The sequence below is a fragment of the Somniosus microcephalus genome, chromosome 22 (genome assembly GCF_052327205.1).
Source record: "Somniosus microcephalus isolate GS21.2 chromosome 22, FLI_Smic_1.0, whole genome shotgun sequence".
NCBI lineage: Eukaryota > Metazoa > Chordata > Chondrichthyes > Squaliformes > Somniosidae > Somniosus > Somniosus microcephalus.
In genome coordinates, this window is record NC_141008.1 from 60061094 (window position 1) to 60076763 (window position 15670).

The 15670-nt window shown below is 47.8% G+C and overlaps 1 protein-coding gene across 1 annotated transcript in view; it reads right to left on the reverse strand.

Annotated features, from left to right (window-relative positions):
* The window catches only part of LOC147102437 (nucleotide-binding oligomerization domain-containing protein 2-like), a 43946-nt gene that overhangs the window by 19242 nt on the left and 9034 nt on the right, over positions 1 to 15670 (reverse strand). The window contains exon 3 of the mRNA XM_085964877.1: positions 15357 to 15440. Coding sequence (XP_085821003.1) covers positions 15357 to 15440 — 84 coding nt within the window. The remainder of the gene's footprint in view (positions 1 to 15356; positions 15441 to 15670) is intronic.

Consider the following 15670-nt stretch of genomic DNA (forward strand, 5'->3'; position numbering starts at 1 on the left):
AAAGCTCTAACCTTACTAAACTCAATGGGTGCGAAGACATACGGGTTATTGAAGCATCTTCTATCACCAGCTAAACCGGCGGATCAGTCTTTCGCTAATATTGTTGCTGTCCTGAAGGATCATGTGAACCCCACACCGCTGATGTTAGCGGAACGAGCTAAATTTTACGGGAGAACGCAACTAAAGGAGGAAAGCAACGCGGAGTACCTGGTTGAACTGCGTAGGCTAGCAAAATACTGTCAGTTTGGGGTAAATCTGACAGAGGCACTGAGAGACAAGTTCGTGTGCGGGATGTCGAAGGAAGGAACACAAAAGCGACTGCTCGAAGAGAACGATCTTACACTTGATAAGGCTGTCCTTATTGCAGCATCGCACGAAGCCGCAGCGAGAGGCACGGCGGAAATGCAGCTGAAGACAGCGGTACTCAGTGTGGATCAAATGACTTCGGGTACAACGAAATGTTACCGTTGTGGGAAGACAACACACGACCAGAACCAATGCTGGTTTAAAAACCAGGAATGTAGAAAATGTGGCAAACTTGGTCACATAGCTAATGTATGCCGGTCAGGAAAGAAGACCAGCAACAATAAGTCACCGCAGAAGAAGTACAGAAAGGTACATAACGTGACTGTGAAGAGTCCAGATGAACTGAATTCGGATTCAGACCCCAACAGCAAGGAACTGGGTAGTCTGAGGATTCACAATGTGAGTAAAGAAGCTGACCGACAAACTATCTGGGTCACACTGCAGATTGCAAAAGTCCAAGTGAAGATGGAAGTGGACACCGGATCGGCGTTGACGGTCATGAATAAACAAGATTACAAAAAGTTATTCAAACATATTCCCCTACGGGATACGGAGATAGTATTGCAGACATACACGGGGCATAAAGTATACCCCATCGGAAAGATAATAGTCAAGGTGAGACACAAGGGCAAAGATCACCAAGGAATGGACTTATATGTACTACCCGAGGGAGGTCCACCACTTCTGGGACGGGAGTGGATCAGGAAAATAAAGATAGACTGGCACTCACTAAACACAATGACGGTAGATTTCGGAAAGAAAGATGTCAAACCTGAACGGTTGTCCAGAATATTGGACGAGGCTAAAGAGGTATTCCAGCAGGGACTGGGAACACTGAGAGGAATTAAGGCAAAAATCAAGATTGCAGAACATGCAAGCCCAAAATTTTTCAAAGCCAGATCGGTACCTTACGCGATACGACCTGCTGTGGAGGCAGAACTGGAAGAGCTTGAACGTGCAGGGGTACTGTCGAAGGTGGACTGGAGTGAGTGGGCCACGCCCATTGTTCCCGTCATGAAGTCTTCATCAAGTAACAAGCCAGGGGGACCGGGGAAGGTCCGCATCTGCGGAGACTTCAAGATCACAGTTAATCCAGTGCTTCACACGGTACAATACCCGCTTCCGCGGATTGAGGATATCTTTGCTTCATTGTCTGGCGGGAAACACTTCACCAAGATAGACCTGGCACAAGCATATTTACAGATGGAGGTTGAGGAAGAGTCACGCCAGTATCTCACAATCAACACGCACAGAGGCTTGTATCGATATAATAGACTGGTTTTTGGAGTAGCTTCGGCTCCAGCAATTTGGCAGAGGGCCATGGAGCAGGTCTTACAGGGTATTCCAAGCACTCAGTGTTACTTGGACGATATCCTGATTACAGGAGAAGACGAGGAGGAACACCTCACAAATTTGAAACTGGTGCTCACCAGGTTGAAGGAATATGGCCTTCGAGTTAATCGCCAGAAATGTGAGTTCTTCCAGAAACAGATCTCGTACTGCGGTCATGTCATTGACCAAGAGGGGCTGCACAAGTCACCTGACAAGATTGAAGCGGTCGTGAAGGCCCCCGCTCCGGAAAATGTATCACAGTTGAGGTCGTTTCTGGGGTTGATTAATTATTACCATAAGTTTCTGCCAAATCTATCCACGGTGCTGCATCCGCTGAATGCTCTGTTGCAGAAAGAAGTACCATGGAAGTGGAGCGAGGACTGTAAGAAGGCCTTTCGCAGAAGCAAGGCGTTGATTACCTCTGAGGAAGTGTTGGCTCACTTCAACCCAACGCTACCTCTTCATCTAGCTTGTGATGCTTCCCCTTATGGTATTGGAGCTGTACTCTCACACAAGTTACCAAATGGCTCGGAAAGGCCAGTCGCATTTGCGTCCCGATCATTGACCTCCGCTGAGCAAAATTATGCTCAGATAGATAGGGAGGCTCTCAGCCTTGTGTGGGGAGTAAAGAAATTCAATCATTACCTGCAGGGCAAGAAGTTTACATTGCTGACAGACCACCAGCCGTTGGTGTCCATATTCAACCCTAACAAGGCCGTTTCCACTATGACAGCACAAAGGCTACAGAGGTGGTCCGTTCTACTAGGGGCACACCAATATGACATCGAATACAAAAGGTCCAAACAGCATGGAAATGCTGATGGGTTATCGCGCCTACCGTTGCCAGTGGAAGAAGCGGCGACTACAGTGGACCCAGTGGAGATGTTCCACTCAACCATAATGGAATGTCTACCAGTAACAAATTCCATGGTCGAAAAGGAAACAAGAAATGACCCGACTCTCTCACGAGTCTACGATTTAACGGTGGAGGGATGGCCAGTACATGGCGAACCAATGCTGCCAGCATTTTCGCACAGAAGAGAACAGCTGTCAGTGTGCCGAGGAACCTTGATGTGTGGATCTAGAGTGGTGATTCCACCCAAACTCCAGCAGAAAGTACTAAAGGAGCTTCACAAGGGGCATCTGGGTGGAGTGAAAATGAAGAACCTAGCCAGAGCGTTTGTGTGGTGGCCAGGTATTGATGGAGACATCGAAGAAATAACCAAGAGCTGTCTAGGATGCCAGAAGGTCCAAAACGCGCCACCACAAGCTCCTCTGCATCCATGGGAGTGGCCCTCATCTCCATGGCAAAGGGTACATATCGACTTTGCTGGTCCATTTATGGACTCAATGTTTTTAATCGCGGTGGATGCACACTCCAAGTGGCTGGAGGTAATAAAAATGTCCTCCACCACCACGGAAAAAACCATCACAGTATTAAGGACCATATTTGCCAGGAATGGGCTGCCGGAACAGATCTGTTCTGATAATGGACCGCAATTTGTGTCCGAAGAATTCAGGAAGTTCTTAAAAAGCAATGGGGTCAAGCACTATACGTCCGCCCCATACCATCCCGCCACCAATGGATTAGCTGAAAGGTTTGTCCAGACCTTCAAGAAGGCCATAAAGGCCATGGGTAATGAAGACATAAATCTACAACATAAGGTAGATAACTTCTTGTTGGCGTACAGGAATGCAACACATGCGGTCACAAACCAAACTCCCACCATGATGTTTTTCAATAGAAGAATAAGATGCCGGCTGGATTTGATTAAGCCAACCGTCAGAAGGGACGTAGAGAACCGGCAATTTCAAGGCATGAATGAAAGGCCAACTAGATCCTTTCAGATAGGTCAACAAGTTTTGGCCCGGGACTACCGTACCGAGAAATGGCAGCCGGGAACTATTGGAAAAAGGCTAGGACCGTTGATGTATACCGTGGACATTGGTGAAAGCATAATAAGGCGCCATGTTGACCAGATCATAGAATCATCCACAAAGGCCCAACCTACTCCACAACTCTATACGTCTAATGTTGAAGCAGAGATACCCAGAGCATCTACCTCCGATCCGGTAATACTGGAATCCGATGAACCTGAAACGGTCCTTCAAGCCGAATCGACCTTGCCAGAAGAACCTACTACACCACCGAAAACGACTACACCACCGAGGCGTTATCCGGACAGAGTCCGGAAGCCTCCAGAGAGACTGAATCTGTGAACTGTTTCACATAAAGTTGTATATATGTTAAGATGTTATATTAATGGGAATATGTATATATTGTTAACCTAAAAAGGGAGGATTGTAGTGTATGTAACGTTCCACCTTTAAGAGAACTATTTTAAGGGTTGCACTACTTTATCTTGGCTACTGTATACTGTAATACCGGTGGTGACCACACCGGTATATAAGTGCTGTGTAAGGATTTATTGGGCAGATTCGCCCTGACCTTCGAATAGTAAAGTCCTGTTAAAGTTACTCTTGTAGTCTGTGTATTAATTCACCATATAACCCACAGACTTTACAGTGAGCAATATCCCGAGTCCCTCAAATCGAAACTTAGTTAGGTCTAGGGGAGGGGGTTAAGGGTAATTGTAATGTGTTACCCCTTTTACGATGTGCCGTGTGTTCCCCATTTCTATAGAGTTAAGTTTATAGATGTGTGCATGCTTGTAGTTGCTTTAATCTGTGCATATGACATGTATTTTATAATGCTGCAAACTGTTCAATAAAGGCATCCATTTCGTGCTATTCGACCTGGTCTATTGAGTTTTTCTCTGCACTACAGCTCCCTGCACCTAAGTCCAAGGTCTAGAACCGTAGGGGCGAGTGGGTCCAACCACTCACGGGTAATTATTGCAAGAAGCCTGGCAGGAGACCAGAGCAAGCAAGAGAAACCCCCTACAGGGAATGTCTATGGATGTTATTTATATGGACTTCCAGAAGGCATTTGATAAAGTCCCACGTAAGAGACTGTTATCTAAGGTAAAAGCCCATGGAATTGAGGGCAAATTATTGACCTGGTTAGGAAATTGGTTGCGCGGCAGGAGACAAGCAGTAGGGATAATGGGTAGGTACTCAAATTGGCAGGAGGTGACTAGTGGTGTCCCGCAGGGATCTGTGTTGGGGCCTCAACTATTCACAATATTTATTAACAACTTAGATGATGGCATAGAAAGTCATGTATCCAAATTTGCCAATGATACAAAGATAGGCGGCATTGTAGGCAGTGTAGGTGAAAGCATAAAATTACAAAGGGATAACAACAGATCAAGTGAATGGGCAAAACTGTGGCAAATGGATTTCAATGTAAGCAAATGTGAGGTCATCCACTTTGGACCTATAAAGGATAGAACAGGGTACTTTCTAAATGGTGAAAGGCTAAAAACAGTGGAGGTCCAAAGAGACTTGGGGGTCCAGGTACATCGATCATTAAAATGTCATGAACAGGTACAGAAAATAATCAAAAAGGTTAATGGAATTCTGGTCTAGATGACTAGAATACAAGGGGTAGAAGTTATGCCGCAGCTGTACAAAACCCTGGTTAGACCACACCTGGAGCACTGTGAGCAGTTCTGGGCACCACACCTTAGGAAGGATATATTAGCCTTGGAGGGAGTGCAGCGTAGGTTTACCAGAATGATACCCGGACTCCAAGGGTTAAATTACGAGGAGAGATTACACAAATTAGGGTTGTATTCCCTAGAATTAAGAAGGTTAAGGGGTGATCTGATCAAAGTTTTCAGGATATTAAGGGGAACAGATAGGGTAGATAGAGAGAAACTATTTCAGCTGGTTGGGGATTCTAGGACTAGGGGACATAGTCTAAAAATTAGAGCCAGACCTTTCAGGAGTGAAATTAGGAAACACTTCTACACACAAAGGGTGGTAGAAGTTTGGAACTCTCTTCCGCAAACGGCAATTGATGCGAGATCAGTTGTTAATTTTAAATCGGAGATTGATAGCTTTCTGTTAACCAAAGGTATTAAGGGATATGGGCCAAAGGCGGGTATATGGAGTTAGGCCGCAGATCAGCCATGATCTCATTGAATGGAACAGGCTCGAGGGGCTGAATGGCCTGCTCCTGCTCCTATGTTCCTCTGTCCCTAAATCTTTTATTAACCGTGGAAGGGGATGTGTGTAAATTATATATTGAGTGTTAAAATGAGTCTACAAAGGTTTAAGCCGGGGTTGGTAAGAGACTCAGTTGGAGTCATCGCACGTGATTGACATAGAGCTGACTGAGAGCTGCGACTGGCGCAGAGACTAGTTCCCAACACTAAAAGGAGACCCAAAACTGAATAAAGCCACTGCTTAAAATAAAATCACCGTACAGTGTTTGAGAATTGAATCCCAGGATGTGGTCCAGCCTTGAGATGGGATGGTGGATTATGGTGCCATGTGACCTCAATGAGATTAGTACCTTTTAAAACATCACCCTGATGTCCATTGTTCTCAATGCAAGCCATTCATCATATCAGCCGATAACCTTGATTGTCTAAGTGCCTTCAAGCTCACTGCTACGCATTGATTATTCTATATTTATTTTGCATCTTAATATGAATTTGTAAATAACCCAGCAAAAGTGGGACTCTAACTATCCTATTTAGGCCATGAATTATCGAGTCAGTTTACTGGCTTAATCATATTGTCCCAGCGTACATTTCACATTCGGAACGAACAGAAAGGCATCGATGTCAATTACAGACAGATTTATTTGATTAGAAGCTGTGTAATGTGCCAGGGATGGTGTCTCCTGTTACAAACTAACTTTATTAATCTCATCATGTTGCAACCAGTGATGTCGAACAAGTGGCTGGGACTGGTTTAGCCGGTTTAGCCCAGTGTGCATTCATTGTTACATTGCTTCCTTCTCTTCTGCTGGGGCCGCCCTATTCCTCAAGAGCTGGCCCCCCTCCAATATCACGTGTCAGCGCAGGCAACGAGGGGGTCATTTTCTGAGTTCATACTACAAGCGGGGAGCCTCGTTCACCGTTGGTGCAAAAACGGAAATCTGGCCGTGCGACGCTCACCATTCTCCACCCAAAATGGATGGGAAATCGAAGGGCAGTGCATGCCTGAATTTCCAGTAGGCACCGCCAGAGGGTGCGGCTGCCCATAGGCAGTGCAAACACAGATACTTCCGCCACCTGAATGTCAGCAGGCCATTCAACTGTGGGGGGGCATGACAACCAAGCCCAATCCAGCCCTACAACCTTCGGAGATTTCTGCCTTTCTCCAATTCTGGCCTCTTGTGCATCCCCGACTTCTTGGCCCCACCATTGGCGGCCGTGCCTTCAGCTGTCTAGGCCCCAAACTCTGGAATTCCCGCCCTAAAACTCTTCGCCCCTCTACCTCTAAGACGCTGCTTAAAACTTCATTGACAAAGCGTTTGGTCAACAGTCCTAAGGGTAACGGGGCGCTACCTTTGCTGGAGCACTCACTTTAGCGCCCCGAAAAAGTTAGCACCCCCGTGGGCGATTTTCCCAGATAGTGCTCAGAGAGGGAGGAGGGGCACTACTGGAACCACCCCACGTCCCTCTTGGGGCGCTGCGAGCCAAAATCACGGCGCTACGTGCCACAGTACTGCAGGCCTTCCTCCTTTAATTAAAGGGGAGGGGCCTTGCGCAGCGCACCCAGCGCCCAGCTGGGCCACCAGGGATTGGGAGTGCCGACAAATAAACCAGGCACGCAAGAGGAATGCTGGGCTCACGGAGAGCAGCCGGCACCCCATGTGGGGGCTTCACGGGCGGCTGGGGACAGCAATGGGGGCAGGTGCTGGCAGGCGGCAAGCAACAAAAATGGCTGCCCACCACCTCCCCTTTAACTAGGCCCCCCTGACCCCGGCGGACGTAGCGTCCAGCGGTAAGTATGGGGGCACCACCCAATATTACAGCCAGGGCGCGAGCGGGGCGCTGCGCACGGCGATGATGTCCTTGCGGCGGCAGAGCACCGCACGGCTCTAACGGTTAGCGCCACCACTAACATCCCACTGAATTTTGCGGGAGGCATTAGCGGTGCCGTGCTCAGGCGCTAGTTGATTTGCGTCCCGTTAGCGCCCTCTTAGGGCGTTAACGGGAGGCGCAAATCAACCGAATTTAGCCCCCCTAATGTCTCCTTCTTTTGGCTTAGTGTCAATTATTGTCTGAGTACGCTCCTGCGAAGCACCTTGGGACATTTTACTAGGTTAACGGTGCTTCAGAAATACAAGTTGGTATAACCTGATGGTCAGATGTGCAGTTTTCAGCAGGAGTCATGAGACACGATCGAGAGCAGGAAACCTGGCTGGTTTTTATATCTTCTCCCTACTTAGCTCTGGGGCTCTAAAGCCCCTCTAAAGCCACTCGTGGAGCCTCCAACTATTGACCTGGCCAAGAGCAACTAACTCAGCACAGGCCAGGAGCGGAACCTCCAGCATTCGGGTCTGCATGGCTTCATGCTACATTGGGCACTACCTTTCTCTGGGGTGGCTGGGTTGTTTGTTCCGGATGTTCCGCCAAAGTCACAGCAGACAAATCGGGAATGTTATGTATTGTGTGTTCTATTGTGTGTTCTCCTCCCACCTGTGGTGGCGCTGTCACAGGAGATAAATGGTTGGGTATTCTCTCGGTTAAGTTTAGCTCTCTTTGTTCGGAACTTGCCAGAACTTCCTTTCCTTCCAATAAAGCACTTCATGTTTGAATCTCTGAGTTCTGAGTCCTAAATTGTGTCTAGGTAGAAAGGTACCGACACAACAAGTGGCAACGAGGAGCGGATGAAACTGCGTACGTTACGGGTGCAGTGAGTAAACAGAAAATTTAATTTGAAACGTGAGATGGCTACTATATTAGGAAACATCGGTGATTTTGATGAAAATGTGGAGCAATGGAGCGCATATACGGAATGTTTTGACTATTTTGTATTGCCGAATGCAGTGGCAAATGAAAAGGTCGTGCCTACCTTTTTGAGTGTAATCGGGCCGAAGACTTTCAATTTACTTCGCAGCCTCGTGCAGCCAGATAAGCCAGGAAATAAAACATATAAGCAACTAGTGGAAATTCTTGGAGCACATTTTTCACCAAAACCTCTGGTTATTGCTGAGAGATTTAGATTTCACAAACGGAATCAAGAGGAGGGGGAATCAGTGACGATGTTTATTGCTGCTTTAAAAAGGTTGTCGGAACACTGCCAGTTCAAGGAGGTGCTGAATGACACCATTAGAGACAGACTTGTGTGTGGTCTGCAAAATGCAGCCACACTGAAGCGCCTTCTTACTGAGGACAACCTTACTCTTGAAAAGGCCATTGAAGTTAGTGTCTCCATGGAGATGGCGGAAAAGGAGGCTCACCAGTTGAGTTCAACAGGGAGAGTTCACAAGGTGTCGTCTGAGCCTAAAGGTGCGCGGAACGGCACATGTTACCGTTGTGGGAAAACGGGCCATCACGCTAATGACTGCTGGTGTACGGAGCTGGAATGCCGAAATTGTGGCAAAAAGGGTCACATTGAACGCACCTGTAGAGGTAAAAAAAGAACAGACAGAGCTGGGAAGCATGGAAGCAAAATGTCTGTATTTGGACAAGAGAGGAAAAAGAGTGTTCATTCAGTGCAGTATGATGGAACAAGCAAAACAGAGGGGAGCGACACCTCTGAGGAGGAAGAGGTGCACATACTGACGGTTGCAGGCGGTTCAAATGGCTACTGGGTGTCACCACTGGTGGAGGGACAATCAGTGCGGATGGAGGTGGACACAGGCGCAGCTGTGTCCCTTGTTTCAGACACTGTCTACAACAAAATGCTAAAGCATCTTACCCTTCAGCCAACAAACATTGTGCTAAAGACGTATACCGGCGAACCTGTGGCCATGAGAGGCGTCATTGAGGTGACAGTTAAATTGAACGGCCAGACTGCAAAACTGCCACTATATATGGTAAAGGGAAATTACCCATCGCTACTGGGACGTGCGTGGCTAGAGAAAATCACGCTGGACTGGCCTGCAGTCCGCATGATGTCAAAAGGGGAGTCAGGTCTGACTGCAGTGTTAAACAAACATGCAGAACTCTTCAATGGGGAACTTGGGAGCATGAAAAAGATCAGCGTGAGACTGGACATTAAACCTGACAGCAAGCCGAAGTTTCACAAAGCCCGACCTGTACCCTATGCAATTAGGCCAAAAGTTGAGGCTAACTTGGAGGCCTTAGTCGAGAATGGAGTCCTGGAGCCTGTGAGCGTGAGCAAATGGGCCACACCCATTGTTCCTGTCCTGAAAAAGGATATATCTGTTCGAATCTGCGGGGATTTTAAAGTGACTATTAACCCGGTGCTGTCTGGCCTATTGACCTGGCCAAGAGCAACTAACTCAGCACAGGCCAGGAGCGGAACCTCCAGCATTCGGGTCTGCATGGCTTCATGCTACATTGGGCACTACCTTTCTCCGGGGTGGCTGGGTTGTTTGTTCCGGATGTTCCGCCAAAGTCACAGCAGACAAATCGGGAATGTTATGTATTGTGTGTTCTATTGTGTGTTCTCCTCCCACCTGTGGTGGCGCTGTCACAGGAGATAAATGGTTGGGTATTCTCTCGGTTAAGTTTAGCTCTCTTTGTTCGGAACTTGCCAGAACTTCCTTTCCTTCCAATAAAGCACTTCATGTTTGAATCTCTGAGTTCTGAGTCCTAAATTGTGTCTAGGTAGAAAGGTACCGACACAACAAGTGGCAACGAGGAGCGGATGAAACTGCGTACGTTACGGGTGCAGTGAGTAAACAGAAAATTTAATTTGAAACGTGAGATGGCTACTATATTAGGAAACATCGGTGATTTTGATGAAAATGTGGAGCAATGGAGCGCATATACGGAATGTTTTGACTATTTTGTATTCCCGGAGGGCAAAAGTTCAGCAAAATAGACTTATGCCATGCTTATCTACAAATGCATGTCGATGACAAATCAAAGGAGCTGCTGACAATTGTGACACACAAGGGGCTATACAGGTACTGCCGCCTTCCGTTTGGAATTACATCGGCCCCTGCTCTATTCCAAAGGGCAATGGATCAGATTTTGAGTGGACTGCCAGGAGTCCAGTGCTACCTGGACGACATCCTTGTCACTGGGACAAATGAGGAGGATCATCTTCTGAACTTGGATGCGACACTACAATGACTGAAAGAGTACGGACTCAGAGTTTGTAAAGACAAATGTGAATTCTTTCAGTCTTCAGTTGAGTACCTGGGGCATGTGATTGACGCTACTGGCCTGCATAAGGCGCCGCCAAAGGTCAAGGCGATCGTGGTGGCCCCAGCACCCCAGAATGTGAGCCAGTTACGTTCATTTCTGGGGCTACTTAACTGCTATGGGAAGTTTATTCCAGACTTAGCAACATTGCTGAAGCCATTACATCAGTTGCTATGTCAAGGCAAAACATGGAAATGGACTGAACTGTGCAACGAAGCTTTCGCCCAAGCAAATAAAGCATTGCTGAATTCGGAGGTCCTGACACATTTTGACCCAAAGCTACCCGTGCAGCTAGCATGTGATGCATCACCATACGGTGTGGGAGCAGTCATATCCCACATCATGCCTTCGGGTGAAGAGAAACCTATCGCCTTCGCATCATGCACCTTAAACAAGGCCGAGAGTAACTATGCGCAGATCGAGCGTGAGGCCTTGGGAATCGTTTTTGGAATTCGAAAATTTCATCAGTACCTGTTTGGGAGAAGGTTCACACTCCTGACAGACCACCGTCCATTGACTTCAATCTTCGGGCCCCACACCGGAATTCCGTCTCTCGCTGCAAGCAGGATGCAAAGGTGGGCTTTACTGTTGTCAGGACACACATACGACATCAAATATCGCAAATCAGACTTGCACGGCAACGCAGACGGTCTCTCGAGGCTACCCTTGCCTGTTACTCCCCCAGAGCCTCGTCAGATAGACATCTTCTACTTTAGACAAGTGGAGGGAGCACCTGTCACTGCAGTTCAGGTGCGAAGGTACACCCGCAACGATCCAGTCCTGTCTGAGGTAATGGACGATGTCATTCAAGGGAGAGCGATAGGAGATTCTCCTAGTTTGAAACCTTACGTTTCAAAAAGAAATGAGCTCTCCGTCCAGGCAGGTTGTCTTCTTTGGGGACGCCGTGTCATCATTCCGCCACCTCTGAGGGAACCTATACTGCAACAACTTCATACAGGCCACAGTGGGATGGTTCGGATGAAGGAAATGGCAAGAAGCTACTTCTGGTGGCCAGGTCTCGATGGGAATATTGAGGAGAAAGCCAAAACATGTTCCCCATGTCAAAGGGTCCAGAATGTTCCACAGCTGGCAACCCTACACCCCTGGGATTGGCCTGCAGAAGTGTGGCAGTGAGTACATGTGGACTTCGCCGGTCCTTTCGAAGGGAAGATGTTTATGGTGGTTGTGGACGCTCGTAGCAAGTGGCCGGAGGTCGCTGTGATGAGGTCTACCACGGCAGAGAAAACAATTGAGAAACTTGGTGAGATGTTCAGCCGTTATGGCTCACCGGAACAACTCGTAAGTGACAATGGTCCACAATTTGTATCACAGGAGTTTGCAACCTTCCTGTATGTGAATGGTGTTCAACACATCAGGTCTGCGCCCTATCATCCCTCTACTAACGGCCAGGCAGAAAGGTTCGTGCAAACTTTGAAGCACGCCTTGAAGGCATCGCAAGGTCAGGGCTCAATCCACCAACGTCTGAACAGCTTCCTGTTGTCCTACAGAAACGAGCCGCATGCCACAACCAAAACTTCCCCCACTTCGCTCATGATGAAGAGGCAGTTGCGGACAAGTTTTGACTTACTCAAACCTCCAAGGGCAGAGCAGGTTGTCCATCGTCAACAACAAGCTCAAGTTGAAAAGAGAGAGAAAAGAGCCAAGGAGAGACGGTTTCATCCGGGAGAGCACGTCCTAGCTCGAAACTACAACACTAGGCCGAAATGGGTTCCTGCTACGGTGATTGCGCAGACGGGCCCTGTGTCTTACACAGTTGAGACTGCTGAGGACATCGTCTGGAGAAGACACACAGATCAACTGTTGCTAGGAGCAGAGACAGCCACAGAGGCTCCAATGGCTGGTTGGCCTGAACTGTTTCCGAATGATACCGTAAACCAGCATCCTTTGCCGCAGTGCTCTTCTCCAACACAGGAAGTCAAAGAGACTGTTCCACCTGTGCAAACTCCTGACTTTCAACTGACACAGGCACCTTCTCCATCCAGGCCTGTGTCAATGCCTACTGCTGTGGAAGCCAGCGATGACCGCTGATATCCTGTCAGAGAGCGGCAGCCTCCAAGACGCTTGGATCTGTAGGCTTAGTGACTTACCCACAAGACTGGGACAGAATAAACCCCAGGGTAAAGTCAGGGTTTGAGGCAGTCTACCTCTACCCTAGGTTAGTTGAGTGTATTGAAAGTAACTTACCTATTGAGGAATACTGCGGACCTTCCATTTAAGAGGGGAGGAAATGTTATGTATTGTGTGTTCTATTGTGTGTTCTCCTCCCACCTGTGGTGGCGCTGTCACAGGAGATAAATGGTTGGGTATTCTCTCGGTTAAGTTTAGCTCTCTTTGTTCGGAACTTGCCAGAACTTCCTTTCCTTCCAATAAAGCACTTCATGTTTGAATCTCTGAGTTCTGAGTCCTAAATTGTGTCTAGGTAGAAAGGTACCGATACAACAGGGAAAACCCCCTCCGTGCGGAATTTGACGGCACTTGCCTCCAATTTTCCATGCACTGAATTACCAGCTGTGTTCCTGTGAAGAGACAACGGAGAGACGGTCGGGGGGGCTTCCTTGTGAGGGGGAAGAGGGGAGAGATGAGAGATCGGAGGGAGAGTCCTATAACCAGCTGGCATCCAACGCCACAGCTTCATTGAAGAAGGCCACAAGCAGACCAACTCTCGGGCATGGCATTAGGGACATTGGCGGGGTGAAGGGGAGGGAGGAGAGGGGGGAATAGAAGTAAGAAACAGAGGATCATTCAAGACAATACAGGAAACTTTCGTTTAACCGGAGGTTAAATGTCCGGAAAGCTCCATCTACTGGCAAAATTCAGGAGCCGTTTCCAATAAGTTTTTTTACTTCTCGTTGCTTTTTTTTTTCCAGTCAGGCTCTGCAAGGTCTAGCTGAAGCTGTTGCTTAGCTACAGAGACGCTTTTAAGCTGCGGCCGACTGTTTTGAAGCTGTTGCTAAGCAACAGGGTTTGTTGTTTCATACGGAGCTGAGAAGCTCCGTATGTTTTAACATTGGCGCTGGTTTATACGGCAGTTTTGATGGGACGGCACCAGCTCGGTCCCGTCAGTGCCGGATACCAGAAAGTTTCCGGTAATGAGTGACTGATTCCCTGTTTAAACACACATCAGATGCTGTTATGCTGATGATCGCAGGAAGATAATTGGCAATTTAAGGGCCTTCGACACCTCGAACAATCTTTTTTTCCTTGGAGACAATTACGGCCTGTGTTGTATTTCACGTGCTTTCTGTGTATATTGGCCGTGCTTTCCTTCTACCTCTCTCAATCTGAATCACCATTTTGCTGCTCATTCTCACAACTTTACTGATTATCCACTCCTGCCTGAGAGGTTTTTAAATCAAATGCGGATGCAAGGGTTTAAGAACTCTCACCTTGTGTATTGCAAGCAGTGGGAAGTAGTGGCACTGTAATTTAGATAAACTAATATTGCTTACTAAAGCATGCAGTGTGCTGGTCCTCTGAAAGAAACTGTTATGTTGCAATAAATTCCCAATGTAACTGTATCGCTCAGCACAGCAACACAGTTCCCCCGTGTTTCTGAAGGCAAGCGTTAGATGACACAGCAAAATTTGGATTATATATGGAGCTGTGCCTGCTGCTGTGTTTCTATCTCTATCCCTTCTTCTCTCTCTCTCTCTCTCTCAAGAGGCAGTGTCACAATGGCAAGTGGCATAACGGAGCTTTTTTTTAAAAAGAGGGACAAATAACATTTTAACCTTTTACAGGCTGAATGTGTTTTGCAGCTTTCTAATTAAGTCTAGGGATGGCTGATACAAAGTGTGTGGACATGGCGTGAGGACAGGACCATACTTGTTTACACTTCAGCTCCCCCCGCCATGGCTGAATAACCGATCTGGACTAACACATGAAAGAATGGCCGCGTGGCCAGTGTAAAAGAGGATTGCTAGTGGCGGGGAAACCGTATGTCAGCGTCAGTCACTGCATTTAAAGGAGGGTGAAAAGAAAGACTTGCATTTATATAGCGCCTTTCACGACCACCGGACGTCTCAAAGCACTTGACAGCCAATTAAGTACTTTTGAATTGTAGTCACTGTTGTAATGTAGGAAACGCAGCAGCCAATTTGCGCACAGCAAGCTCCCACAAACAGCAATGTGATAATGACCAGAGAATCTGTTTTTGTTAAGTTGGTTGAGGGATAAATATTGGCCAGGACACCGGGGATAACTCCCCTGCTCTTCTTCAAAATAGTGCCGTGGGATCTTTTACATTCACCTGAGAGAGCGGACGGGGCCTCGGTTTAACATCTCATCCAAAAGACAGCACCTCCGACAGTGCAGCACTCCCTCAGCACTACACGGGAGTGTCAGCCTAGCTTTATGTGTTCAAGTCCCTGGAGTGCGACTTGAACCCACAACCTTCTGACTCAGAGGTGAGTGTGCTGCCCACTGAGCCACAGCTGACACACAGGATGATGGGTGGATGAAGATGAGTGTTTGGCGGAGACTGGTACTCACTCAACCTCCCTGATGGTGGTATTCTCCAACAGCGCCTGGGCTAGACAAGAGATCCCCAGGTTACCCAACGAGTTGCTGCGTAATCTGCACACAAAGAAGAAAGTCATCAGTTTTACAGCACTGTACTGCACTTTCTGAACGGGGCCAAATCCCCTGCGAGAAGAGCTCAGCTCCACTTACACAAGGTCGGCAGTGTGTCGGAGCACTGCCCGCCAGGCCGACAGCAGATGGAGATGGAGACTCAATCCATCGCGTCACTAAATCGCTGCCCTCAGCTGTTACGATGGGGTGGGGGGCGGAGGGGGAGGGGGAAC